Source organism: Sarcophilus harrisii, chromosome 3 (genome assembly GCF_902635505.1).
Source record: "Sarcophilus harrisii chromosome 3, mSarHar1.11, whole genome shotgun sequence".
Lineage (NCBI taxonomy): Eukaryota > Metazoa > Chordata > Mammalia > Dasyuromorphia > Dasyuridae > Sarcophilus > Sarcophilus harrisii.
In genome coordinates this window covers 239176121-239202830 of record NC_045428.1, presented here as the reverse complement: position 1 = coordinate 239202830, position 26710 = coordinate 239176121, and the positions used below count along the sequence as shown (strand labels likewise).

The 26710-nt window shown below is 31.6% G+C and overlaps 1 protein-coding gene across 5 annotated transcripts in view; it reads right to left on the bottom strand.

Annotated features, from left to right (window-relative positions):
* Window positions 1-26710, bottom strand: part of TTC3 (tetratricopeptide repeat domain 3) — a 170764-nt gene that overhangs the window by 46259 nt on the left and 97795 nt on the right. For all 5 annotated transcript variants that reach the window (XM_031959270.1, XM_031959268.1, XM_031959271.1 and 2 more), the window contains 11 exons: window positions 25648-25770; window positions 24527-24628; window positions 20989-21081; window positions 18328-18392; window positions 17805-17941; window positions 15134-15451; window positions 12169-12435; window positions 10376-10422; window positions 5282-5338; window positions 3462-3535; window positions 1600-1758 (listed from right to left, as the gene is read on the bottom strand). In XM_031959270.1, the coding sequence (XP_031815130.1) occupies window positions 1600-1758; window positions 3462-3535; window positions 5282-5338; window positions 10376-10422; window positions 12169-12435; window positions 15134-15451; window positions 17805-17941; window positions 18328-18392; window positions 20989-21081; window positions 24527-24628; window positions 25648-25770 (1442 nt within the window). The remainder of the gene's footprint in view (window positions 1-1599; window positions 1759-3461; window positions 3536-5281; window positions 5339-10375; window positions 10423-12168; window positions 12436-15133; window positions 15452-17804; window positions 17942-18327; window positions 18393-20988; window positions 21082-24526; window positions 24629-25647; window positions 25771-26710) is intronic.

The following is a 26710-nucleotide window of genomic DNA, read 5'->3' as shown; positions in this document are numbered from 1 at the left end:
TAATAAATTTAGGCTTACTGAAATTATTTACAAATTATGAAATAATATCGAATCACTGGAGCCAAACTCAGCTCTGACAATTCAAGTCTGACTCCTTTCTTCTCTCTGAGCTTTAAGAGTCAAACAGAAGATTCTATATTTTACTCTTTGAGATAGTTACTGAAATTTCCAGAGCAGGAGTTGGTCAGATCTGTGATTTGGGAATAGTAATGTGTTTGTGTGAAGAATGAATTGAAGAAGGGAGAGAGATGGTAGGGAGCCAATTTGGAAATAAATTTGAGAACAATGGAGTTGGCTTGCAAAGTGTGTGTGTGTGTGCGCGCGCGCGAGTGTGTACACAGGAAACAGATGTAGGATTAGGTGACATGGATGTAAGAGAGATAGTCATAGGAACAGGCAGAGAGAAAATAAGTTAGATTCTCATCTTCAGCGTTTTTCTTGATAAGTTAACATTTCGAGCCCATGTACTCTCTTTACTTGTATCCTTGTTTAAGGAAATACTAAAGAAAATAAAGTTTCTTTAGATCTGACTAATAATAATGAAAATGTTTCTTCTACTTCAGTACTTTAAAGATGTAAGATTTGACTCTTCTGAACAACCCTTCAAGAATCTAAAGTCATCTTCATATTATGAATAGACACTGAAAAATTCTCTCCTTAATATGAATTTTCCATGACTCCATAAAGCATAAATAAACTGTAACATAAGAGCTGGAAGATCTAAGAATTCCCTAATAAGTAGTCATCCAAATCCTCTGCTTGAAGAGGTAGATGAGACCCTACTGCCTTGGAAGGCAACCTATTCCTCTTTTAGGCAGTTCTAATTTAAAAAAAAAAGTTGTAATAAAATCTATTTCTCTTCAGTATCTACCTACTGTTCCCAATTCAACTCTCGGGGGCCAACCAGAATAACGCTAATCCCTCTTCCATATGACCATCCTTCAAATATCTGAAAACTTACTTTCTCCATTAAATTTTTTTTTTCTTGGATAATCAAGTATAATTCCTCTCACATACTTCTGGACATTGTGATTGCTTTCTTCTGGATAGAATTAAAATTGCTTATGATATTCTTGAAATGTGGTACCCAGACTGAACTGGATGTTTTGCCTAGTGTACAGTATGGAAAACTATCATCTCTCACATTTTGGACATTGTGTATCCTAGAATAACTTGAGAGTATTTTTGGCTGTCAGGTTCTTATTCTAAAAATAAGATAACTGATCATTTAGCATGTTTTGTTTACTATAATTATGTGATATGGCTAAAAGATTATATACAGAATTATTCCATTCATATGTATACCTGGTGAACATCATATCATGACTGAAATTACTTTATTGACCCTATTGGTACATTTCCTAGGTTGCATACTTGGAAATATCTAATAATAACCTAATATTACTGACAAACATTAAGAGAATACCCTTAAGTAATACTTTATAATACCTGGATAAAGGAATATAATATATTTTACATTCAAGATCATTTTATGAAAATGACTTAATTGGTAAATGCTCAAATTTCAAAATGTCAATTAACCAGAAGATTACTGGTACTACTAGAAGCCCACAATTTTAGAACAATTAAAGTACTTACTCATATAATGGTTCACATTTTGGATCTAAGTTACTGTCCAATAACTTCTGATAATTACAATTATTTGAACTATTTTTTTCATATAGAGCTTCAAATTCTTCTACTTCATCTCGAAGATATTCGGGTACTACAAATGGGTCATAAGAATTTGATTGAAGTCTGTAGAGAAAAAGGTAGATTTTTGTGAATATCAAATTGTTTAATGAATCTGAAGTATGCAAATTCTTAGCAAGAAAAATCTAAAAACACAAAACACCCTGTCACAAATGGAAATCAACACAAAAACTAATGTTATTTCCCCCCCCCCCCATTTTGATATTCACTCCTAGGCTTATTAAAATTAATCTCTAAAAATCTTGGGTCAGACAGTGTGGAAGAACTTATTTTAGTTTCCCAAAGTAAGTTTTAAAAATTGATTTTTAGTGTTGTGCTTGTGTTTTAAAGTTATGTGGCATAACAGAGCAATAAATAATGAAAGTTTTAAAAAAGTTTTAATATGATTATTATTAACTTGGGAAATAATCTATATTAAAGGGATAAAATTAAAAATAGAAAAATAAAAAAGATTCCAATATCCACTTAATGATATAAATTTCTTAAAACTTAAGCAATCAGTACAAAATTGTATCTATAAATTTGTTATCAATGTACACATTATTCAATATCTAATGACCAACTATTATCATTCAGAAAGCTAAACAGAAATATTTTATTTAGATATAATTTTTCTTCCTATTTTTGAATTATTTTTATTTTTAGTGAGTGTGATTTTTTTTTAGAATATAATGAGAGGTATAAATGTCAAATACTGTGGGAATTATATTACTATATTTTGCTCCTGTCAGACCACAGGTGAAGAAATATGTTCAGTTCTAAGTATAATTTTGGAAGGACAATGAAAAATTGAAGAAAATTTAGATAAGGGCAACCAAGAGTGTGAAAGTCCCTGATATCACATCATATAATGATGAACTAGTATGGTGGTTCTGCCTATAGTCTTTGTGACTGGGCAAATAACTTGTTGTCTCTGAGGAAACTTGATTAGAAATCTCATCTCTTCCTAAAAATGTGTGTTCATAACAAGAAATCTTTTATAGAAGATTAAATTAAGTTCTTATATGGAGCTATTAGTAAAAAAAAAAATAGGAAAGAAAGAAAGAAGGAAAGAAAGAGAAAAGAAAAAGGAACATAATACTATCTGTTATTAGTTTTAGTCTAATAAATGGTTTGGGGGGATTTTCCTATATCAGTAATACTTTATTATCCTTCTAAAAAGTGCTCTGCTTAGAAAGATTCCTAAAATTGGAAGAATGGTATAAATCAGATTTTGTATGAATTTAAATACAAGACAAATCATAGGTTCACTGATATAGGAGTAGAAGGAATTTTTGAAGATAATCTAGTCTAAATTCCTCACAGATGAGGAAACCGATTCAATTAATTATTGAAAACAAAAAATTAATAAGTACAGTCAAAATTCAAAACCAATTAATCTGAATTCAGATCCAATACTCTTTCTCTTGTAAAGATTCATAGATTTTAGATTAGGTAATTAAATGAGAAGCAGATTGGTATGACAAAGAGTTATTAGTCTTAGGGCCAGGAAGATCCAGGCTCCACTGCTGACAGGTATAGGCTGAGTTTCCTTGAGCATGTCATTTAACCCCTTAGTGCCATAGGTAATTTTTAAAAATCGTAAGCTATATAAGAATTATATTTATTATTAATGAGAATTTCCTAAAGGGACAGCTCCTTATACCAATGAATATACTAGTCTGAACCAAAAAAGAACATTACTTAACAGGAGTTTAGCACTTTTAAATGAAAACAAGTAAGATTTTTTAAATGAAAAATATACTCACAAAGTACTTTCATCTGTACCAACTTTCTCATCATTTTGTGATACTCCACCAACTCCAGAGAGTATGATAACAGGCTAGATTGAGAAGGAGGGATAGGTGGGTAAGAAAAAATAAAAAGAGGAAAGGATTGACAATGGGTTTTTACTAAAAAGTAATATAAAAAATGATTTAAAAAAATAATCATTAGTAAAAATAATAAACAATTTACATATTTAAGAACATAAACTGATTATTTTAGAAAAGAAACTACTTCTTCACAACATCTAGTTCCCTTCTCTTTAGGAAGTATCTCATACTTCAGTGGTTACTGTTCTTTAATTCAATAAGTATTTTTTAAACTTCTACTCTGTTCAGATGGTATGCTAGGTGTGGAGACAAAAATACACCCTTCTAGAAACATCTAACTTCTTTTCCTTTCTCTTAACTATTTCTTATTAACTACCTTCTTTTCCTTAAGTCCTTTATGTTTTTCTCCTTTTTGAGTCTTTATCTTTTTTTCTGTTTCTACTTCTTTTTTGGATCTTTCACCTTCTTGTCCTGTTCCTTTTCAGATTCCCTATCTTTTCTTCAAGCTTTGGGAGGAAAACTCTTACTTTCTACTTCTCATGTTTTTCCAGATCTCCTCCTTCCAAATTCAATCCCTAGGCTTCTTCACAACTCCAAAGCTAATAAAATACCTTCATTATTCTTTGTTTTTCACCCCAACACCTTCTCCTGCTCTTTCTCTCAGTGGGAAGACAGTCACAAAAAAGCAAAAATTTCACTACATTATATTCTTGTCTGCTTTTATTGTTCAAAATTTGCCAACTCAAAAACAGACAACCAGAAAGGTATACTAGGTTGTTGGTTAATCCACAAGTACTATATGCATAGTTGACCAACCCAGATCTTTTGTCTTTGCTTCTAGTATTTTTAAGTTACCTTTAATGATGTTTTTTGGTTAGTTTTTCTCAGTCATTCTATCATCTGGAATATTTCAAATAAATATTTCCAGCAATCTCTATTTCATATACATTTTAGAGAATATATTTTTATATAATAGATTTTAGTCTTTCAGACATTAAAACTATTGTTTTTCCTTTTCTCAAAAAAATATCATTACAAATTTATTCTACCATTAGTTTTAGTGTTCGATATTAACAGGTTAATTTTTAAAAATGTAAAGTCCAGAAAACAGAGCTAAGTTGGTACAGTGAGCTCCTCTCTAAAGAACACCAGACTAAATTTTGAGGAAGAAATATAGAAAAATGAATAAATTGCTCAGCACAGCTCAGGACAGAAAGACTATGTCAAGACTTTTGTTTGGAAAAAAGATCCACAAGTAACATAACAGTTGTATTCAAGTATCTGAGGAGTTTTCATGTAGAAGAGGGATTAGACTTGTTTTGTTTAGTCTTCAAAGGGCAAAACTAGGGGAAATGTGTGAAAGCTGGTAAAAAGCAAATTTAAAACTGAAAAACTTTCTAACTAACAGACATGTCCAAAAGTGGAATAGGCTGCCTTGGGAAGTAAATCTCTGTTCTTTGAGGTCTCCAAGTTGGATGACTACTTTTAGAGGTTACAGTGGAGATTCCTTTTCAGGTTCAGGCTGAACAAGATAGAACTCCCTTCTATACTGTGAATCTGTGGAATTTTTAGAAGAACACATTGTAAAGGAGTTAATTACCAAGCTAACTAAAAATCACCATTTATGAAAACAGCATATTTATTTGGGAAAGTCTAAAGTGTTCTCTCACCAAACATTTTAAAATTACCACAAGAATCAACCAACTGAAAGACTCACTTTAATAATTAGAACACATATAGAAAAGACTGATTACCTTTGACTCCTTGTGCTTCTTTTTTCTGGTTTTGTTTTTTACCTTAATACCATTAGACTAAAAAAAAAGAGAAAAATCATCGGTTTGCTATACATTGAAAAAAGAACATTTGGAAGCACTGATCCAATAATGTGATAAATCTTTCCCCAAAGTAATAAACAGAGAGATATAGCCTAAGCAGCATATGTAGCTAACATACCTTCATTAATTATTCTAGGACACAGGATGTTCAGCTTTTATAATCACTAAAATTTATTTTTTGAAGTGAAAATTTATAAACACCAAACTCTGGATGGTAGATCAATCAGTGGCATTAAAAGTTAGCCTGATATAGTAGGAAAAGCCTTGACTCAAAAAACTTGATTTCAAGTAAAAACTCCTCTAATTGGCCAAATAACTTCACCTTTCTCAGTATTTGTCTCTTCATCTGTAAAATAGGAGTGATAATACTTCACAGTATAAGTATAAGGAAGTGCTCTGTGTAAAATGAATTTTGGATGGAAGGTATTTTATGGATAAAAATGCAGAATATTATAAAGTTTTACCTCAAATCTTTTAGTTAGATAACTAATAATAAAAATAATTTGAAAAATTTGTTAAAATCATTCATTTAAAATTAAAATATATACCATTTTGTCCTCATCAGCCAGACTAGGGGCTGTTTTTAACTAAAATGTTAATACTTCACAAATTTCAGGTTTTATGTAATTTAAGATAATTGAATCACTGATTAATATTTTTAACATTCTTTTATGATCTCATGCCTACTGACACATTTTTGGCTTTTTCCATTCAGAAAACATTATCTTAACTTAACCTATATAAATAACTAAAATTATTTGCCCAAACAGAGAAGATAGTTCTTAGATCTATTAAAGAATATAATTCTGAAGTGAACATTATAGATTCAATCCAATAAAACTAAATTGCAAAGGCAACTAAGGAAAAACCCCCACTATATTTACCAAAATCCTTATAAAACAAAGCAACTGGAACTTAAATGTTTTAAGAAAAAAGCAAACATCATCTATACTTGATTGTCATAGTCAGCATGTTAACTATCATTTCCAGCTAAAGTTAAGTGCTAAGACTCTGAAGGTCCTACTAAAAAACAAACAAACAAAAAACCAAGAATTGACATTATGTAGTATTATACCGCTAATTGTTGATTATCTGTTCTAAGTTTAATAGAAAAGTGGAGCTTTTTCCTACAGAAAAGGGAAGGATAGTATACAATGGATAACACAAAAATAATTTTAATTTGGAATAAAATTCTAGCAGAAAGCACTGGTAAACATTGTTATGTATTATTCTTTGTTCTATCTTAATTCTCTCCTAATCTTACCCTTTGTCTGAGGCCTATTCTGGCAAAAAAGAAATACCATATATCATTCTCAATTGACTAAAAAACCAAAACCAACAACAATAACACTAACAAAACAACCCCAAATAAAGCAAATGCAGAAAATAAAAGTTGACAACATTTTGCATCTCTCTGGGGGAAGAGGAAATGATCTATAATTTCACTGGTATGAGGTAAAGCTTCTTAAGGTAGGTGTGTGTGTGTGTGTGTGTGTGTGTGTGTGATGTAACTGAACATGGAGGTTGTGAAAAATTTGGCAACAGTGAAAAGTATCAGATATTCTACCAAGATTTAATTCTTTACATAAAAATAAACAAGCACATCCATCTCTTTAGTATGCAAAATTTCTTTCATCTTTAATGAATTGTACAATTATATGTACACTGAAGAACTGTTCTAAAATAAATCTGTTTAGAAGTATCAGTTATCAGTAAATGTTTACCTATTTTTTACACCTATATATCCAGGGTTGCATAAAATTTCTCAGATGAAAAGGGTTCATGAGTGGAAAAAGTTTAAGATGCCCTAGTATAGAGAACTTTCTCCATTGATGGAGAGTGGCTCTTAATTCATAATTTAAAGCCTTAAATAAAGGGTTCTTTATCTTTAAATGCATATGATTGCAAAAGAAAACATTCATACTAAAATTAAATTCTCAAATTATCTTTCCCATCCAAGTTCAAAGATTCCTGAAATCTATCCATGTTAACACTTGAGATTTCTGGATGAGAAGCCCTGTCTTTGAGGGTAACTTGGGAATGGGGAGAAATTAGATGAAAGGTCATACAGAGAGTACATGTCAGAAATAAGACTTCTTCCCAAGTACCTTCACTCTAAAGCTAATCTTCAAGTCACTAAACCATATTGCCTCTTAAATACATATGTAAAGGATTTTTTCAATGAAAGATTCATAAAAATTAGCACATATTATCAATAGCAATATGAAAATTACTCCTACCCATTAAAAGAAGAAATGCATATAAAAACATCCTGAGATTTTACTTCACACCTAGAAAACTGGAACAGCCAGTATTAAAAGGATTGTAAAGACAATATAAATATGTTAAACATGGAGTTCTGAATTGGTACAACCATTATGAAACTCTTTACCCAAAGATTCCAATGCTAGTTATATACTGCAAAAGAAATTTTAAAAAAGAGACCAGAAAGATCCCGTATATACCAAAATACTCATAACACCACTTTCTGTAAGAGAAAAAAAATTAGTAACAAGGTAGATTTCTAAGGATTAGGAATGACTAAAGAAATTATAGGACATGTTTAGCATGTATTAGATTGCTTGCCATCTAGAGGAAGGAGTGGGAGAGGGGGAAAAATTGGAACACTGGATTTTGCAAGGCTAATGCTGAAGAATTGTCCATGCATATGTTTTGAAAAGTGAAAAGCTTTAATAAAGAAAAAAATTGATTTAAAAAAAAAAAGAAATTATGGTACTAGAATATAATAGAATGAGAAATATGACAAATTCAAAGAAGCATAGAAAGGCTTACATAAACCTAAGGAAAGGGAAGAAGAACCAGGAGACAAATTACATAATGACAAACTAAACAATATAAATGTTTTTATGTGTCAATTTAATAAAAACAATCTTGAGGATATTTAAGGGTAAAATGTCAAGGTGGCAAGGAAGCCTCTAGAAGAGTACTTTAGAGATTTTTACCTAGTGTTGGATTGTTTAACAATTTTACCATGGCCTGAATACAGGAATAGATGGCATGCCCATCATATCTGTTGATAATGCAAAGCTGAGAGGGACAGGAACCCAATGGATTATAAAATCAGGAACCAAAAAGACCATGAGAAACTAGATCATTGGGCTTAATATATAAGATGAAATTCAATAGTGATAAATATAAAGTTGATAAATATAAAGTGATAAATATAAAATTGAACATAAAAAGCATCTGCATTTTTTAGTGCAATGAAAATCAATTTGATTCAGAAGTATCATATAGCTAACAGAGAAAATACCAATGAGATAGAGAAACTGGAGCGGTTTACCATTTCCTTCTCCTACTCATTTTTCAGATGAAGAGATAAGGCAAATAGGGTTAAGTAATTTGCTCAGCTAGTAAAGTGTCTGAGGCTAGATTTTTAGAAGTCCTCCTCATTCCAAGGCACTGTCCACTGCACCAACCATCTAGCTGCTCCAAAATAACCTGAATTGGAATTATGAAGAGTTGGACATGATCAGAAAAAAAACAAACAAAAAACCAACAAAAAAAACTAATGAGCTCTTTTAAATGGTTAAGCAGTTAAGTGGGTAGTGACAGTGGGTAGAACAGCAGGACTTGGAATCATAAAAACTCATATTCCTGAGTTCCAGTACAACTTTAGACATTTATTAGCTATGTAACCCAGGGCAAGTCACTTTATTATGACCTATTTTCTTTAATTTCCTCATCTGTAAGATGAATTGAAGAAGGAAATGTCAAACCACTCTAGTGTTTTTGCCAAGAAAACCCTCAAATGGGTCAAGAAGTGTCAGATATGATTGAACAACAATAACAGTGGGAACTTGGCTTTCCCAAACTGCATAGCTTCCAGGAATAGCTCAGTTACAGTCCCATTGTACTTCTTTCTGGAATATTCAGTTCACTTTCTAGGATAACATAAACTAATGAACGATAAGCTAAAGAATATCTGAAAGGGGGGAATCTAGGATGGTGAAGGACCTCAAATATATGTCAGGTACAATAGAGATTTCAAACACAAAGCCCAGCCCATAACACTCCAGAGTGTGGGACAAACCAGATTAAAATGGACTTAAAATTATATTTAACAAAATACAAACAAATATCAATAATGTTAAGATTTGTGGCTTTCTAGGTCAAGGATCTTTATGTAGGGTTTAGTGGCTTGGTTTCCATTTCACTGAGACACCACTGACGCAGAGGAGGGAATAAACTAGTTCTGTTTAGCACAAGAGAATTGAACTAGAAGCAATGATTAGAAGTTATTGAGAGGCAACTTCAGAGTAGATGTTCAGAAAAATTAACAATGAGAGTAGTCTAAGAATGGAATGGACTGTCTCAAGATATGGCTAAGTTTCTAATTACAGGTCTTTCAAAAGAATCTGGATGACCATTTATTAGGCACATTATAGTGGTCTTGGATTGGACTAGATGGTAAGTTATGGTTCTTTCAATTATAAAATTCTTTAATTCTGTGATTATGTAGTAATAAGCAACAACAAAAAATGTACAAATTACACACCCATGGAACAGGGAATATCTAAACAAATCATGGCACCTAAATTCAGAGAAGCATGAGAAGACATATAAACTGATACAAATTGAAGTAGGCAGGACCAGAAAAATGATATAAATAATAACAATGTAAATTTAAAAAAACACAATAACAACAACAAATGATATCTAAATGATGACAAAATTTGGCTCTGCAGAAGAGAAGATAAAATGTGTTTCAATCTTCCCAAAGAGGTAAGAGACTACATAAGTATAGAAAACTGCATATACACAGTTTCACTTAACGTGTTCATTAGGTTTGGAGAACCAATTTTTTTCTTTTTCTTTTTAAATTCTTTGTTACCACTAATGACTAGTTAGGGAGCACTGGGGAATTGATACAATCAGAAACGAAACTGAAGTAAGAAAATGTTAATAGAAATTTAAAACTAAAAAACTCTTTTCATTGAAATGTTAGAGAATTAGGATAACATTACATAATTAAATATAGATATAACTTACTGAAATATCTTCAGTCTCTTGCTTCTTTAATATTGTGCAAGGACCATCTGTTAAAAGATAAATAATAATATAAGAAAATCTCAAGTATATGCTTTTATAAAACATACTAAAACCAAGTGTGAAATGAAGGAACAAAATAAATGTACACACTAAATAGTCTTTATACAACTTGATCAAAATTCAAAGTAAAACTGTTAGAGAAATATGTTTAAAAAGCAAATTAGATGGAACAGAAGACATTTATGACAGAACTACAGAACATACTGTTCTAGTTCTTCTGGAGTAATTGCTAAAACAGGATTTGAAAAAATACTTTTCTGATTAATTGCCATTTGATTGTTATTCCCTGCAGTCAACAGAAACATCCATAGGTGAAACTATTCCAAAAGCCAAAATTCTAAATGATGGCACAGAGAATGACTTCCTGGAGTCAAATTCTGTCTTATATTATTCTGCTTTTCTCAGCTCAATCTTTTGAGTAGAATTTTATAATACTAGTAGTCCAATTTAGGCAATATATTTTGAGTATCGATTTTAAAATTACTTTCCAAGCATTAAATAACTGAATTAGAAGAATTAAACCAATTTATTTGTGTGGGGCTTAATGAAGAATCTACTTATCGGAGAACTAATACTTTGCTACAGAGTCAAACAATTCTCTGCCCTGACCCTCCTCTAATTTTTGCCTCTTAAAATAAGAGAGCAAAAAACAGTTTAGTTTCTAAGGCACATGTGTCCGCATGTACATATGTATGTGGCACATGCTTGCTCTCTCACATACACACAAATAGACATGAAGGAATGAGGAAATTGAAGCATAGAAGAATTCAATGATTTATACAGTATTATCCAGCTGGTTAATGGCAGATTGAACTAGAACCTAGGCTCACTGTTTTCCAAGTTATTGTATTTTTAAATAAACCATTGTCATTCATTTAACATGTCTTAATAAAAACAAATACCAACTGATTATATAAAAACTAATATTACTATTGTTATGCTAAAAAGTATACTGACTGATACATACTAACTGATATTAAGCAATCTAATGTTTTCTTGAGTTTTTTATACGAGACATTGCCTCTTTTGCCTTACTAATACACTTTTTACATAACAATATCAATGCCAATATTAACTTATACAATACAAAAAGGCCTTTAAAATGGCCAAACCTCAAAATTTTACCAATGTCCTCAAAAACTAAGTACTGGACTATCCTACCAATAATTGCTGAAAGACATAAAAACCTCTATAACTTAGTATAGTTTTTGAGAACTGCTGTAGTTTAAACATTCATCATTTTGGTAAACAACCTGATGATGAGCCTAAGTAGGGTAGGATTAGCTAAGCTGATCTTTAGCAGCAAATACAGGGGTCCATTTCTAAGCTGTCTCTCAAAACCTTAAAAACATCTTAGTAGGAAGTTCTAAAATCCACATACAATTAAAAATATAATTTCACTGCTTTTCCTGGGTAAATAAAAATAAAGAATGGTCAATAATCAAAATGAATTTTCATTTTTCATAGATCTTATTTAACTCATAACAGTGCACTGCAAACAAAAACCTCATTATTCTATTACTCTGAGTACTTAGTTCCTCCAAAACAAAGTTGATAACATTTTTATATCTATTTCTGAAATAAAATATTTCAAATAAATTATGAAATACATTATATTTGGAAAATTCAAGCTCATATTTGAAAATTTAGTCTTCTTATCTTCTAAGAATTGCCTAAAGTTAGACAGAATAAAAGCTTAGAAGGTGTGGGATACTGTTGCCATGGTTACATACCCATTATATCAAAGAATTCATCTAAAGCATTATGCAATGCTGGAAACTTTTCTCTATTTTCTTCTAATAGCCATATAAAATAACGAGCTTCCTTCAATGATCCTTGATTATTGGAATATTCAACTATCTTTCTCTCTTCATAACTGGATATTATGTGATCTAGTTTATGACCATATTTTTCAACCCAGAGCATAGATATGAATTTAAAATCAAGCTTTTTAACAGAATCACCATAACGAGAAAAAAACGTCCTTGTAGCATCCAAACCTGAAATTAAAAAAAAAAAAATGCTGATCAAAACATAATTATTTCTTATTAAGGAGTTAAACAGGGATTGAATATATTTCTCTTAAGTTTTCACTGGTATGAAAAAAATATCCATTTTACCTTTGTTGTAAAGCTCATCTTTTCTTAACAAAACAAAGAAATATTTTAAATATATACGATTTTAATAAATAATATTTTATGAGAAAGCATTTAAAATTTGTTCTTCAATTGTTCCAGTCATGTCCTACTCTTCCTGACCCCTTTTAGAGTTTTCCTGGCAAAGATACTGCAGTAGTTTGTCATTTCCTTCCCCAAATCGTTTTATAAGTGAGACAAACAGAGCTAAGAGATACCTAAGGTTATACAGCTAAAAAGTATTCCAGGGGCAGCTAGATACAGCAGTGGATAGAGCATGAGCTCTGAAGTCAGGAGGACCTGAGGTCAAATATGACCTCAGACACTTAACACTTCCTACCCGTGTGACCCTGGGCAAGCCACTTAACCCCAATCTAAAAAAATTACACACACACATACACATACACATACACACACACACATTTTTTTTTCCCAGGCCAGATTTGAATGCAAGAAATTGAGTCTTCTTGACTCTAGGCCTGCCACTCTATCCACTGTGCAACTAGGTGCCCCAAAAGATAACAAAAAAATTTAACAATAAAAAAAAAAAACATTTAAAATAGTTCAAATTTTAAAAAATATTTCAAATATATCATTTACCTAATTTACCAACTAATTAGCTAGTTATGATCATTTTCATCCAGTCATCAAAGCAAATAGCTTAAGACCACAGTTCTACTTTTAGTTGCTAATGTGCTGAAATTGAAGTATTTTATACTTTAACTATTTATTAATATAAACTGAATCTTTTGGAATCCAAATAATCTAAACCAGGATTTCTTAAATTTTTTCCACTCATGACTCCAGGGTACATAGATATATAAATTTTTATATGACCCCAGGGTACATAGATATATAAATTTTTATATGACCCCAGGGTACATAGATATATAAAGCAGCTATGCAAATCAAACATTTATTGATAACAAGTCATAAAGAAAATTATTTTAAAACTATTCTTTAGTATACATAAAAGTTTATAATTTATTAAAGATGAAAGCAAATCTGCATAAATAATGATAAGGATGTGCTTATTTTTACATAAAGAATTAAATCTTGGCAGAATATCTGAAACCTTTTACTATTGCCAAATTATTCACAACCCCCACATTCAATTATATAACCTCCTATGGTACTGTGACCCACAGTTTAAGAAGTTCTGATCTAAACTAGTAAGATCTCACTCTATTTTATAATATATAGTACATTACATTGTCAGTGAAATCAGAAAGACAAGAGTTTGGCAACATATAGCAATACATTAAAACTGGCGTTCAGGCCAACTGCTTCTACTTCTTCTACCTCCCTGATACTTTCAAGATTTTATGGTTACTATACAATGCGATTTAGTCGCCAGATACCACCCAGTCAGCAAATCAAGACAGCAGTTAGCAGGTTGGCATAACAATCAATAAGTACTGAGTAAGCACTTACTATGTGACAGCAACTGTTCAAGGCTTGATATAAATTTTAAAAAATTAAATGAACGTTTCTTTCAAAGAGATTATTATATTCTATTAGGAGAGGTAATACATGTTTAAGTATATAGAGAATAAATACAAAGCAGTTAGAGAAGAAGGGCACTGGCAGTACAGGTTGGGGTAGAGGGGAAGGGGGAAACCTTCAAAAAATTCTTCATGTATAAAACAGTAACAACTTTAGAAAGATTTTAGATATTTTTATTCTAGTGATTACATTTAATTACTGTATTTGGACTAAGCACTTATGTGGCATAATCACCCTAGTCAAGTCACTTAACCTCTACTTCAATTTTTTTATCTGAAAAATGGGTAAAATAATAGCATCTACCTGCCAGGGTTTTTGTGAGGATCAAATGAGATAATATTTGTAAAGCACTCTGCAAACTTTAAAAGCACTATATAAGAACTATATATAAAAGCACTATATAAACAGTAGCTATAATTATACAGAGTCTAAAAAATTCACCTAAAGGGATTAAAGGGATCCATGACACATAAAAAGTAAAGCAACCCTAATACATACTCCTTTTATGTTCTACATCCACCACATGGTATTTTTATTTTATTCAGGATGAGAACTTATTTTTGAAATTATTTCTGGTCCTTTAAAAACTTCTCTGCCAATTTTAGCAATAACAGTAGGCTTTTAGTTTCTTTATTGAAGTCAAGTGACTATAAAGCTATATCTGTTTTTAACAATTTTAAAAGTTTACTTGCAAGTTAAAAAACCCCCATAAAACACAATCATAAATTTATAGTTTAAAAAGGGCATTGAAGCTGGTTCTATCCCATATTGTTCTGTAGCTGAGGAAACCAAGTACTAAACATGTTAGGTGACTAGCTCAAGGTCACATAGATTGTAAAGTGGATCTGGGATTCAAAGTGAGGGCCTCAAAGCTCTGAACATGTTCTTTCCAGTGTACCATGTTGTCTCCCTAAAATATAATTTTTTCTAGGTCATTAGCAATTCTTCATTTAAAAACATCTACAAATAACAAATGGCAAAAGAATTTTTTTAAAGAAAATAATAAAACTGATCATTCAGTATACAAAATTAATTTCTCTAGAAGGTAGTGACATACCTAAATTATTGAGTTTCTGGATCCAGTCACGTAGTTTGGGATTTATTTCTTCAATCTCACTCAGTACATGCAGAAAAATCCTTGTATTTACTCTATTGTTTTTCCGTACCAAATGGTCAATGAGATGCTCCATTTTTTCACTTAGAAAACCGCTATTAAAATAAGTATCTGCATAATCCTCTGTGTTTATTACTTTCCAAGAAAGTAATTCTCTGAGAAGTTTGGAAGCGTCCTGGATGCCAGATTTAATTTGCTCGGCATTTTGTTTTATACACAGCAAAATCCTATCATCAAGTAAATGGCAACTTTGTACAAATCCTAAAACAGAATTAGCATTTACAATATTAATCAAGTGGAATAATAAAATCAATTATTATATAAGTTGAGAAAGACCAAATATAACACCACATTATGTAGTTATTAATATGTGTATACAGTTTTTTAACTTACAATTTTTAATTTAACTTTTAGGAAGAGTGATGAGTTTTGCTTTGGATATACTGAGTTTAAGAAGCCTATGAGGTATACAGTTGAAATAGGCAATCAGTGATGTAAGAACAGAAGTCAGGAGAAAGCTTAGGTCAGGAGAAGCTTAGGTCTGGATATATAGATCTAAGAATCATCTGCATAAAGAGGATACTAAATTCACAAGAGTTTACCAAGCAATATAATATATAAAGTGTAAGAAAGAGGACCAAGGATACAACTTTAGAAAACACTCAAAGTTAGCAAGTAAGACCTAAATGAAGATCAAACTAAAAGAATACAAAAAAGCAGTTGGAGAGGTATAACTGGAAGAAAGCAGTGTCATAAAAATCTAAAGACTTCTCTCTAAAATATCTAAGAGAAGATGATCAATAGTAAAAAAAAAAAAAAAAAAAAAAAAAAAAAAAAAAAAAAAAAAAAAAAAAAAAAAAGGTTGACAAGTGGTAGATAAAGACTGAGAAAAGACTATAAGATCTAGCAATTACGAGATCATTGGTAACTTTGGAGAGAACAATTTTAGTTGAGTAAGGAAACGAGGAGGTAGAGTGCAGATGAGTTTAGAAGAGAGTGAGAGAAAAGGAAATGGAGGCACCAATTACAGATGGGGTTGTAGTGTATGGGAGAAGAGAGCCAGCAGTAGGGAAGGAGAAGAATATGGAGAAATGATGATCAGGCTAAGCACAGGGGAATGAGAATAGAATATGAGTGGTTTGGCAAAGGTCTGTTCAGAGAGTCAAACAATTAGTTGTTGAGGTCTAATTAGTCTAATTAGACTGCTCCTTCCACCTAGCTGCAGATAGCTATGTTCTATCATGTTTGAAGCCCAGGAGTTCTGCCTTATTGTAGGTAGGATCAGGTGACAGGATGACCTGGAACTTCTGGACAAGAGAATGAAGAATTCTGGCTTTGTCATATTTCACAAAATGTTCCAGACCAGTGAAGAAAGTCCACAAGAGAACACTCAGGATCTCAGGCTGAGATAGAAAAAGAACATCCTCAGTGGTTTGTGATATGGTTGTTTTCCAATTCAAGTTCCCTTTTCTGTGTAATGAGGTGAAAAATATGTACAGAATACTGCATATATTGTTAGCTGTTGTCATTATGAAGGCTATTCTGGTTTAAATGTTTTGTTTTTTTGTAAGAGGGAGGACTCATGATAGAATAAATACTTATAGAAACCATTTCTCATTCCACACAATCTCTCTTATTTTATAGTATGTTGTCTTAATACTTCTTTCTTAGAGTGTTCTCTGATAATTTCTTAGATATAACCAAAGAATGATATTCAACCAGAATGTACAATGAGAACACGATGGGTTGATTTAACTTAGTAAAAAGCTCTCTTGTCTAATGTCTAAGTTGCCCATCACGGTCCTGCCAGCCACACCTCCTAAGGGGTACTTTATTTTGGTCCTGAACTACGATTTCTTGGTAAGTGATAAAAAGGCACAGAGGGGCTACAGCACCAGGCTTAAGGTGAGGATCTCAATATGAGTTCAAATACTGCCTTGGACAAATGCATCTGTGTGATATTGGACAAGTCACTTAACTGCTCCATTTCTTCAACTATAAAATGGGGGTAATAATTAATAGCACTTGTCTCACAGGTTTATTGTAAAGATTAGTGAGGTGTTTATATATGTATATGTATATTTAAAGCAATGGATGAACTTTAAAGTTCTCTCTATATGCTAGCTATTCTTGTCATTCAATGTGTAAAATTCTTGGTACAGAAGCTCTTTCCACCCATGCAAATCAGAAACCTATAGCTGCCGGGAGTACAAGAGATTAAATGACTTGGCCATCATTAAACAGGACTTGAACTCAGTAGTTGCCGATTTCAACACTCATTTCTAGTGTAATTTGTGGCCTAAATTTGGGTTTTTAAAACCTATTGCAATGTAACTGTCAAGTTCAAATGAGAAAGTATTCATTTCAGCAGTTGGCCATTAAAATTTAAGCTCCTTACTGTTGTATTTTTTCATATTTGTATGCCCAGCACCCAGCACAGTTCCTGGAACAAAGCAGTTTTTTAAAGCTTGTTGACTGATTAGTACATTTTTAGTGATCACCTTCTCAAGTCTTAAGTAGAAAGCAATATAATTACCAAATATATACCCAATTACTTAAAATTATCTGATATATAAACATATTCTTCAAACAAATACTATAAACTTCTGCATACCTTTATGGTCGCCATGCTTAGATGAATTATTTTCTCTAGTTTTCTCTTCCATTCTCTCTTTTGCTATTTTTTGTGCTTCTTTTTTTTGAAGTTTTCTCTTTACTTTTTTTTCTTCTTTAATTTTCAATTTCTCTAAGCTAATAAATATTACCAGTTAATGAAAATTAATTGATGCATAAACAATAGGTATATATATATATATATATATATATTGATCCTTTTTAAAAATATTACTTTATTTTTTCCAATTACATGTAAAGACAATTTTTAACATTTATTTCTTAAAAATTTTGAGTCTTTAAATCTTTCTCCCTTTTTATCTCCCATCCTCCCGCTCTCAAACAGTAAGCAATTTAATATAGGTTATTTATATTCAATCATATAAAACATGGTTGTTACTGTTGATGTTAAATTATTCTAAGAGATTTGCCAAAAGCTCTTTCTTACACATTTCTGAAATGTAGAAAGAGATCATTAAAAATAGCATAAACTAATCTCTCATTCATTCAGTTAGAATTCTTACCTAGAACATTTCTGCTTCATAACAGGTCTTGGTGGATACCTTTCTTTTGTGACCCTATGTTCAAACTTTAAACAAAGGAAAGATAATGTCTAAAAGTTTGTTTATATATCCATATAGTTATTTAAATAGTAGGAGACATGTCATAAAGAAGTAAATATTTCAAAAGCTCACAAAATATTCAGTAGAAAACTTGTAATGATAAACCAATTAAAAAAAAAAAAAAACCCTGAAAAATTAAATGAATCACAATCACAATCAATGAACTCTAGATGAAAAATAAAAGAACAGTCTACCAACTATGAGGAACAAATCTTTAAGGATAAATTCTAGTTTATAGGAAAATTATTCCTGCTAATGTTATCTTCTAAAGAGAATAAAGTTGGAAGTTAAAAACAAAATGGTTATGAAAACAAAGCTGACAAGAATAAAAACAGAAAAAAGCCTTTCTTTCCCTATAATAATGAATAATACACAAAGCCAAAAACTCTCACATTCAACAGGTATTAATCATAACACAGAGCTAAGGGTTAACTTAAATTTTAAAAGATCAAGAATTCTCTCCCCAAGAGCCTCCTTCTCTCATGGGACATCAGAAAGCCTTTCCAGGTTTTTAGTCATCAGAATCTTCACTAAACTAAGATCTACAAGCCTCCACAACTGTGTTTACTTTTACGAGTGAACTAGAAAGCAAATTCGGTAAAAACTAAACACTGATAATATAGCATAGCAATAAAATAGCAAATTTCCAACTACTCCCAAATCTTGGGCACACTTTCCCAAATAAACATAGTTTCAGTGGGAAGGTTGGGCTTGCATAAGGAACATGCTTAGATATACCTATTTGGGAACACTAGGCCAGGGCACACATATGGATAAAGGAGTAGGAGATAAGTATTTGTATAGATCCTCCTACTTGCCGGGTACTGTGCTAAGTACATTTATAAATATTATCTCATTAAATTCACACAACAATAATGTGAGGTAGATGCAATTATTATTCTCACTATACAAAGAAAATGAGGCTGAGAGAGTTTAAGTGCCTTGTAAAGAATCACAAGGTTAGTAAATGTTATGGTTGGATTTGAACTCGGGACTTACTAACTCTAAGCCCACTACTTTATCCACTGTTTTACCTAGTCACCTCAACTCCTGCTTCTGCCACTGTAGTGACAGATATCTTTTGAAGAAATCATCAAATTAACTCATTAAAAATCTTACTCTTGTTTTCTGCTTCTTGACAGTATCACAGTTTACCTTCAGCCCTCCTTCAGCTAACAACTTCAGGGTCATACAACATCCTTTCCAAAATTCACTAGGAATGCTGTGGTTAGTAAGCATTCTTACTAAGGGGAGGGAGGACTGGAGCCCTTTCAACCTCCAAATGCGTCTTGACTATAGTCATCAGATGAGATATTATATTCTTTCTTCAGTAGGAGTTTGTGCTAAGAAGGTTACAACTCTCTTCAGTCAATTCTCTTAGTTGACAGCTATAAAACTCTTCTCCCCTTATACTGGTTGCTCAAAGAAGGTAACAAAAGTACAAGCTGAAATCATGTTTTATATTTGAAATCTGCTTTTAACTACTCACTCTTATAGGATTTCCTACTCATATTGCCATAAATATATTTTAGTTCTTCATGTCTTATTATGTCATGACTGAGAAAAACTATCTCCAGAACTATTTCCATAAACAAACAAACAAAAAAAGCTGAATGAAACTGTTCTTTCAGTATGTTCCTCTACTCCATGTAAATTACAAAGGCTCAATTAATTAGGTCAGGCAGGAAAGGATGGTGATTTTTCCCTCCACTTCTCCCCGCAACAGACCATAATCTATCCTCTCTACACAGCAGAGGCAAATAGTTAAAAGAAGAGATCAAAGAGCAGAAGTGAGTTTGGCTTAGGCATCTGCTTTCTTCTGTGAATAGTTTGGACAAAAGGTATAATTTCACAGACACAGGTTGAGCTTCATAATCACTGGTTGAGGACTGAGAAGAGTTAGGGTATGTTCCCCTGCAGAAGAGATGTTGCCCACCATAGCATCCTTTGGAAGATAGTGTTGACAGCATCAGGAAGTTCTGAATACTGCATCTCAGTATTTGGTGCAGCTGAGGGTCAAGGGGAGACAGAGTGCTGGTTAAAGGGAGAGATTTATTAACCACAGCATTACCAGGGATGGCAGAAGTACCTGAAAAAATTGCCATCTTTTTTTGTTACTGTATGGTGGAAAGAATAGTAAGTGATTGAATCTGCAAAAGCAATGAAATCTGTTGAAGAACAGCTTATGTGAGAACTGGTGGGAAGCATCTGAGAAGTGATCTCTGGCCGCGAGTAAGTCTCACAGAGGACAATGACAGCTCTGCAGCAATGGCAGTGTGAATGGCCACTCAGTGTGTGCCCTGATGACAAGAATGTCCTACAGAATTTTTTATGCATTCCCCTCTTCTAATTGAGGGTATTTATTATGGGACAACAAGGAGGAGAGGAATTCTCTAGTGTTATTTCATTACTATGCTATTTTATTATATATCATTGCTTTAAACTAAATGTATTTTTTCTGGTCTTCAAAGTATAAGGAAAGGATCCATAGAGAAGTGAGTTGCAGAGGCTACATGTAAGTACTATCAATTTACTCAGGTCTTGCTTTTAAGAAATACTTACTTCACATTTAATATGGCCAGCTGCACCAAAGATAACAATCTTCGAAATAATACCTCTACAGTCAGGAGTAAGACATGTTCCTTGGAGAAAATCCTGTACAATGGAAATAGGAAAAACGTCAAAATGAAATGAATTTAAATTATATCTTTTGGACTACAAATAGGACATAAAAGTATAGCAAGAAACTTCAAGAACTTAAAAGTTCAAGAAAATAAGTAAACATAAGAAAAGTTTACTATAAGAAAATCGAGATCTAAAGATGACTTATAATCTTTTATCACCAATTTTATAGAACATAAGTTCAAAGGTATATGACATAATATGACTAACACACTGTAGACTGCAGGAAGTTTTCTTATACAAGTTTCAAAAGATTGAATCTTGGAACAACTCAATTTGACTATGCAGACACAGTAATCTGTGTACCAGGTCAGCATTTCAGGGAAGTATGAAGGCTCTATTTTTGGAAACTTCTGCTCCCTACAGCTAGCTGTTAGTACTTGGAATTGAAAATACTTTTTAAAAAAAATAGATTCTGCTCTATATGACTTGGGTGAAAAGCCCCCATCTCTTATGTTCCCTCACCTTCTGCTTTGCAGACTTCTAGTAATCTCTAAGGAAAAAAAGAGGGGAGTTTGGGCATAATGAGAAGTAAACTGAATTCTAACTCTGAACTACTGCATAACAAAACTTACATGTTTCTCCAGACACAGCTGTAACAAATAATGTGAAATAGTGAACAGAATTTTCCTGAAGCAAGTCAAGTTTATATTAATTAGTCTTACATACGTGCATTATATATTAAAAATGTTTGTTTTGCCTATCAAAACATCCTGTTACAAATCCTGACACAAATCTAATTCTGTTTATTCTTTTTTTGAAAGTGGAGAAATTGAATATTTTAATTACATCTAGACCTCTAAATTTAACTATGTTAATCTCAATTTTTTTAAAGATTCTAACATTATTCATACAAACAAGGATTTATGTGAACTAATGCAAAGTGAAGATCATATGGAGAAACAAGAATTCTGATCAATGAAGTGAACAGTTACACATTCAGGGGACTGAAGTCTACCTTTTTCCTCTTAGGAAAAAGCCAATGGATCCTAAGTGTAGCATAAGGCATTAATAGTGTTCATTTGTTTTAGAAAGTGAGAGCACAATATTTTTAAAAAGATCAATAATGGCTTTTGTTGTTTTTAAAAGAAAACAAGTTCATTTTTGGACATGTTAAATTTGAAATATTAGTGCAACTTCCAGATGATGTTTTGTAAAAAATAGGAAATGTATATCTGGCACTCAAAAGAGGGATCCTAAACAGAAAGACTTGGTAGACCTGGAAAAAGAAAAGTCCTAAGGAGAAAATCTTGGGGAAAATTTATTTTAAGAAAATAAGGAGATAGAAAACCAGAAAAGGAGATATCAGAAAGATAGAAGACCCATGAAAGTATGAAAGTCAAAGAAACTGAGAGATATGAGAGAGATCAACAATGTTATTACTAAAAGAAAGGACAAGTAGGTATTGACACAAAAGCCATTAACTGGACTTGGCACTAAGGAGGTTAACAGTTAATTTAGAGGGAGAAGTTTATATTAGAAATTAGAAATGATGACAGACTATAAGATTTTAGATAATGACAGTGAGTGTGAGAAAGTAGACACATCATGTGCTAATATATAACAGGTATATAAAACTGTCTTTTACCAGGGGAAACATACTGTATAAACAATCAGTATAAAAATGCAACTTCATTTTTCGCTTTTTTTCAATGTTCATAAAATCATAGATTTAAATGTTTTAAAGGTAAAACCATACATTTAGCTAAGATCATACATTTAGAGCTGACAGGGGCTAGAAGATCTGGAAGGTTATCTGGTCTAGTTCTCTCATTTTAGAGATAAGGACCTAAGGCAAGCAGAGACTTGTTCAAAGAGTTTTTTCAACATAACAATGGAAAAGATAGGCTGGGTTTTTTTTTTTTTTAACATAGAAATCCTATATTTATACCAAAATAAAGAACAAGTCAGAATCCTTATCAAAAAGTATTTTCTTTGCAGTCCTATGTTTTAAAACTCATGTTGGTTAACAAAGTTTGAAGTAAGTTCTTATTTGTAATTATATATTAAAAAATCAAAATAAAAAAAAAATATCTCAACTTCAAAAGTACTTAAAGATCTGGGTACTCAGTATGTACTTTTTAAAAAAAATGTAGTAAGTTTATTTATTTTTAACACACATTGCTTTGTGGATCATGTTGGGAGAAAAAAATCAGAGCAAAAGGGAAAAACCATGAGAGAAATTAAAAAAAAAAAAAAACAGAAAAAAGAAGTGAATATAGCATGTATTCACATTCAGTCTCCTTAGACCTTTGCAGATGGCATTTTCTATACAAAGTCTATTGGGATTGCTTAAATCACTGAACAGCTGAGAAAAATTAAGCCTTTCTTAGTTGATCATCACATATTCTTGCTGTTACTGTGTATAATGTATTCCTGGTTCTGCTTGTTTCACTGAGCATCAGTTCATGTAAATCTTTCCAGGTATTTCTATAATCAGTTTGTTCACCATTTTTTACAGAACAATAATATTCCATTATTTCCATGTACCACAGCTTGTTAAGAGATTCCCCAATTGATAGGCATCTATTCATTTGCCATCAGTATACACTTTTAAGAAATCTTTTTTCTGCTTTACTGTTAAAACTCTTTCATGATAAAAATTGGACCTAATCTAGAGTAGAAGTGTCAAATAAGCGGTCTATGGGCTACCTGTGATCCATAAGACTCCCAAGTATGGCTTAAACAAGATTAAATGTAAACAGGAGTTATTTTAAAAAAATAAATAAATTAAAATGTAATAAAACTTAGGTAAATATATTTTAAAACTAAGCTGATACATAACTTAAAGGCATCTTTATTTATAGATTACTGGTCCCTATTTATATTTGAATTTAATATCGCTAATTTAAAGAATGATGTTATTTTAATATGAATAAATATAAAGCCTTACATTTGGGTTAAGAAAAAATCATCTTGCAAGTATAATAAGTAGACATGGCTAAACAGCATTTCATCTAAAAATGATCTGGGGGTTTTGAATAAGTGTGTAAAATGGAAGACAAGAAAACTAATGCAAACTCAGGCTGCATTAAAAGAGCATAGCATTCAAAATGATAATGCCACTTGTTCTTCTCTCATATGGAATATAATGTTCAATTATGAGTACCACTGATAAGCAAAAGGACATTCAAAGAAAAGAAGGAAGAATTGTGAAGAGCCTCAAGTTCATACCATATGAGGAAGTGTTATAGGACAGAGATGTTTAAACATGGATGAGAGAAGACTTAGGGGAATGTAACAGTTTTTCAAGTATCTGAAGAGAAAACTAACACTCTGAATTAATGGGAGATTCTTTAAATGTTAACAAAAAATCAAAGTATATAACACAGAAATAACTCAGAATCTTATTCCTTTAGAAATATATACGTATGTGCAATAAGTCCATTAAAAACATTCAGAAAGTTATATGTCTTACCTTGTCATTTTTATCATTGAAAATTGTTGTTTTTAATTTTTTCCAACAGCTAATATGAAATTCTATTCTACAAAACTGGCAGCAGTTAATTCGTATAAAACCCTGAAATTGAAAAGAATTTACATTAATTCATATTTCAACAAGTATATTATTGGGTATTATATGCATCTAGTGAGAAAAACTATAAAAAATCTATTTAGATGTTTCTATTATGGCATCATAAAAAAGTTTGTTTCTTGATAATTAAACTAAAAGTTCCTTGTATGCAGGGATCACATTATTAGAATTAATTTTTATTTCAATAAATATCTGATATACACAATATTTCCATGTAATAAAATTTTTCTTTGGCATTTTTGGGAAAAGTGTTAATAGGAGTGAAATGTATAGAACAAGAAAGATAATAGTCCAATGTATTATGATATAATCAGACTACATGTGAAACATCAGATATTATGTCTACTTTGGCAGTGCATTTTAGAAAGGACATTGGCAAGCTATAGGGTATATAAAAAAGAGTAACCAAGATAATGATATTGAAATAATGATAATGATCTAGTGAAATGCCTATGGACATTTAGTTTGAAAAGAAAAAACCCGGAGAAGGACAAGGTATCATTTTCAAATATTTGGAAGATTTATCATTAGAAAAAATTTTCTAAGAAAATTATAGCTCTCATTCACGAAGGTCTTAAAAAAAGATATATGTTTCAAGAAAAATTTACTTAATAACTGGTAAGGTCCTTCCAAAATTTTGAAATTTTATATTGTTCTTATAAATATGTTACAAAACAGACCCCATTATTGACATCTATATTTGTTAATATACCTATGCAAATATGAGCCACCAATAAAACTATCATTTTGTTCTCTGAGTTCTAATTAGAAAATGGAATTTTTATGAGATGTGCTATATTAGAATAATTTGGCTTAGAGATCTATTCCCATGGGAAAATTATAGGCATCAGTGTGAGAAGAAAGGAAGTAATTAATTTCCAACTTCCAAAGAAGCAGACAGTTATATTTCTTTCAAACAAGGTTCCAGGATATATTACTTAGATGTCTTTCAATAATTAAGTTTCATTACTGAATTCACTTTAACTTTTTTTTGGTTTTTTTACCTTAAAGTCTGGATCATTTAAATATATCTGGATTTTGGAATATCCATTGCACTTCTGATAACAACAAACTGCATCTGGATCTGGTGGAAATTTGCATTCTTCAATATGATTTTCCAATATCAACTGAAACCAGAATGAAAATCAGATATATCACTCTTCCCAAACAACACTAATTATAAACAAATATTTTAGCTTAGAAATCATCAATTTTAAGCTAAAACTATGAACACAAAAGACTTTTAAATGACTTTAAACCTGATGAAAAGAGAGACAGATAATTGCATGGCAGGAGGAATGAAAAGGGAAAATAATTTACAAACCTTTTCTAGGTTAAAGATCTAAAAAACATTGGTGGCTTCAATTACTTAAAGTGTTGTCAATAAATAAACCAACAAGTACTTATTAAAATACTCTCTATATCTAAGGCAAACTAAACAATGAGGGGAAAAAACTGAAAACAAAAAGCAAACCCAGTCCTTGCTCTAGAACTTACATCTTAATGAGGATGAAAACAGACAAAAATAAGAGTCTGTACTTATGCACTTATTGGTACATAAATAAGAGACATATGCAGTAAATTCAAGGTAACCTTCAGAGAGAAAAGCAAAGTAGCAGAAGTGATCAGAAAAGGAATCCTGCAGAAGGTAACATCTGAGCTGTCTTGAAGGAAGCCAGAGATTCTAAAAAAGTGCAAATGAATAGACTAAGTATTCCAGTGGTTCCCTATTATCTCCTACCTCAAATAAAAAATCCTATATATTGCTTTCAGTCTCTTTATAACTTGCCTTCATTTACTCTGCAATAACTGACTTCCTTGCAATCCCTTGTACATGATACTCCATCTCCCAACTTCAACCATTTTTGCAGTCTGCCTCCATTCCTGGAACACTTGCTATTTATATTCACTCTAAGCCAATCAGGGTCCAAACAATGACCAAGTGAGACCTGGCCTGGTACCTACTGTTGGTCAATCGATGAAAGCCAGAGAGTGATTTGGGGTTAAGGCATGGTGCTAGCCCATAAACTTCAAGATAACTTCGAATTGCAGCAATCTTGGGGGTTC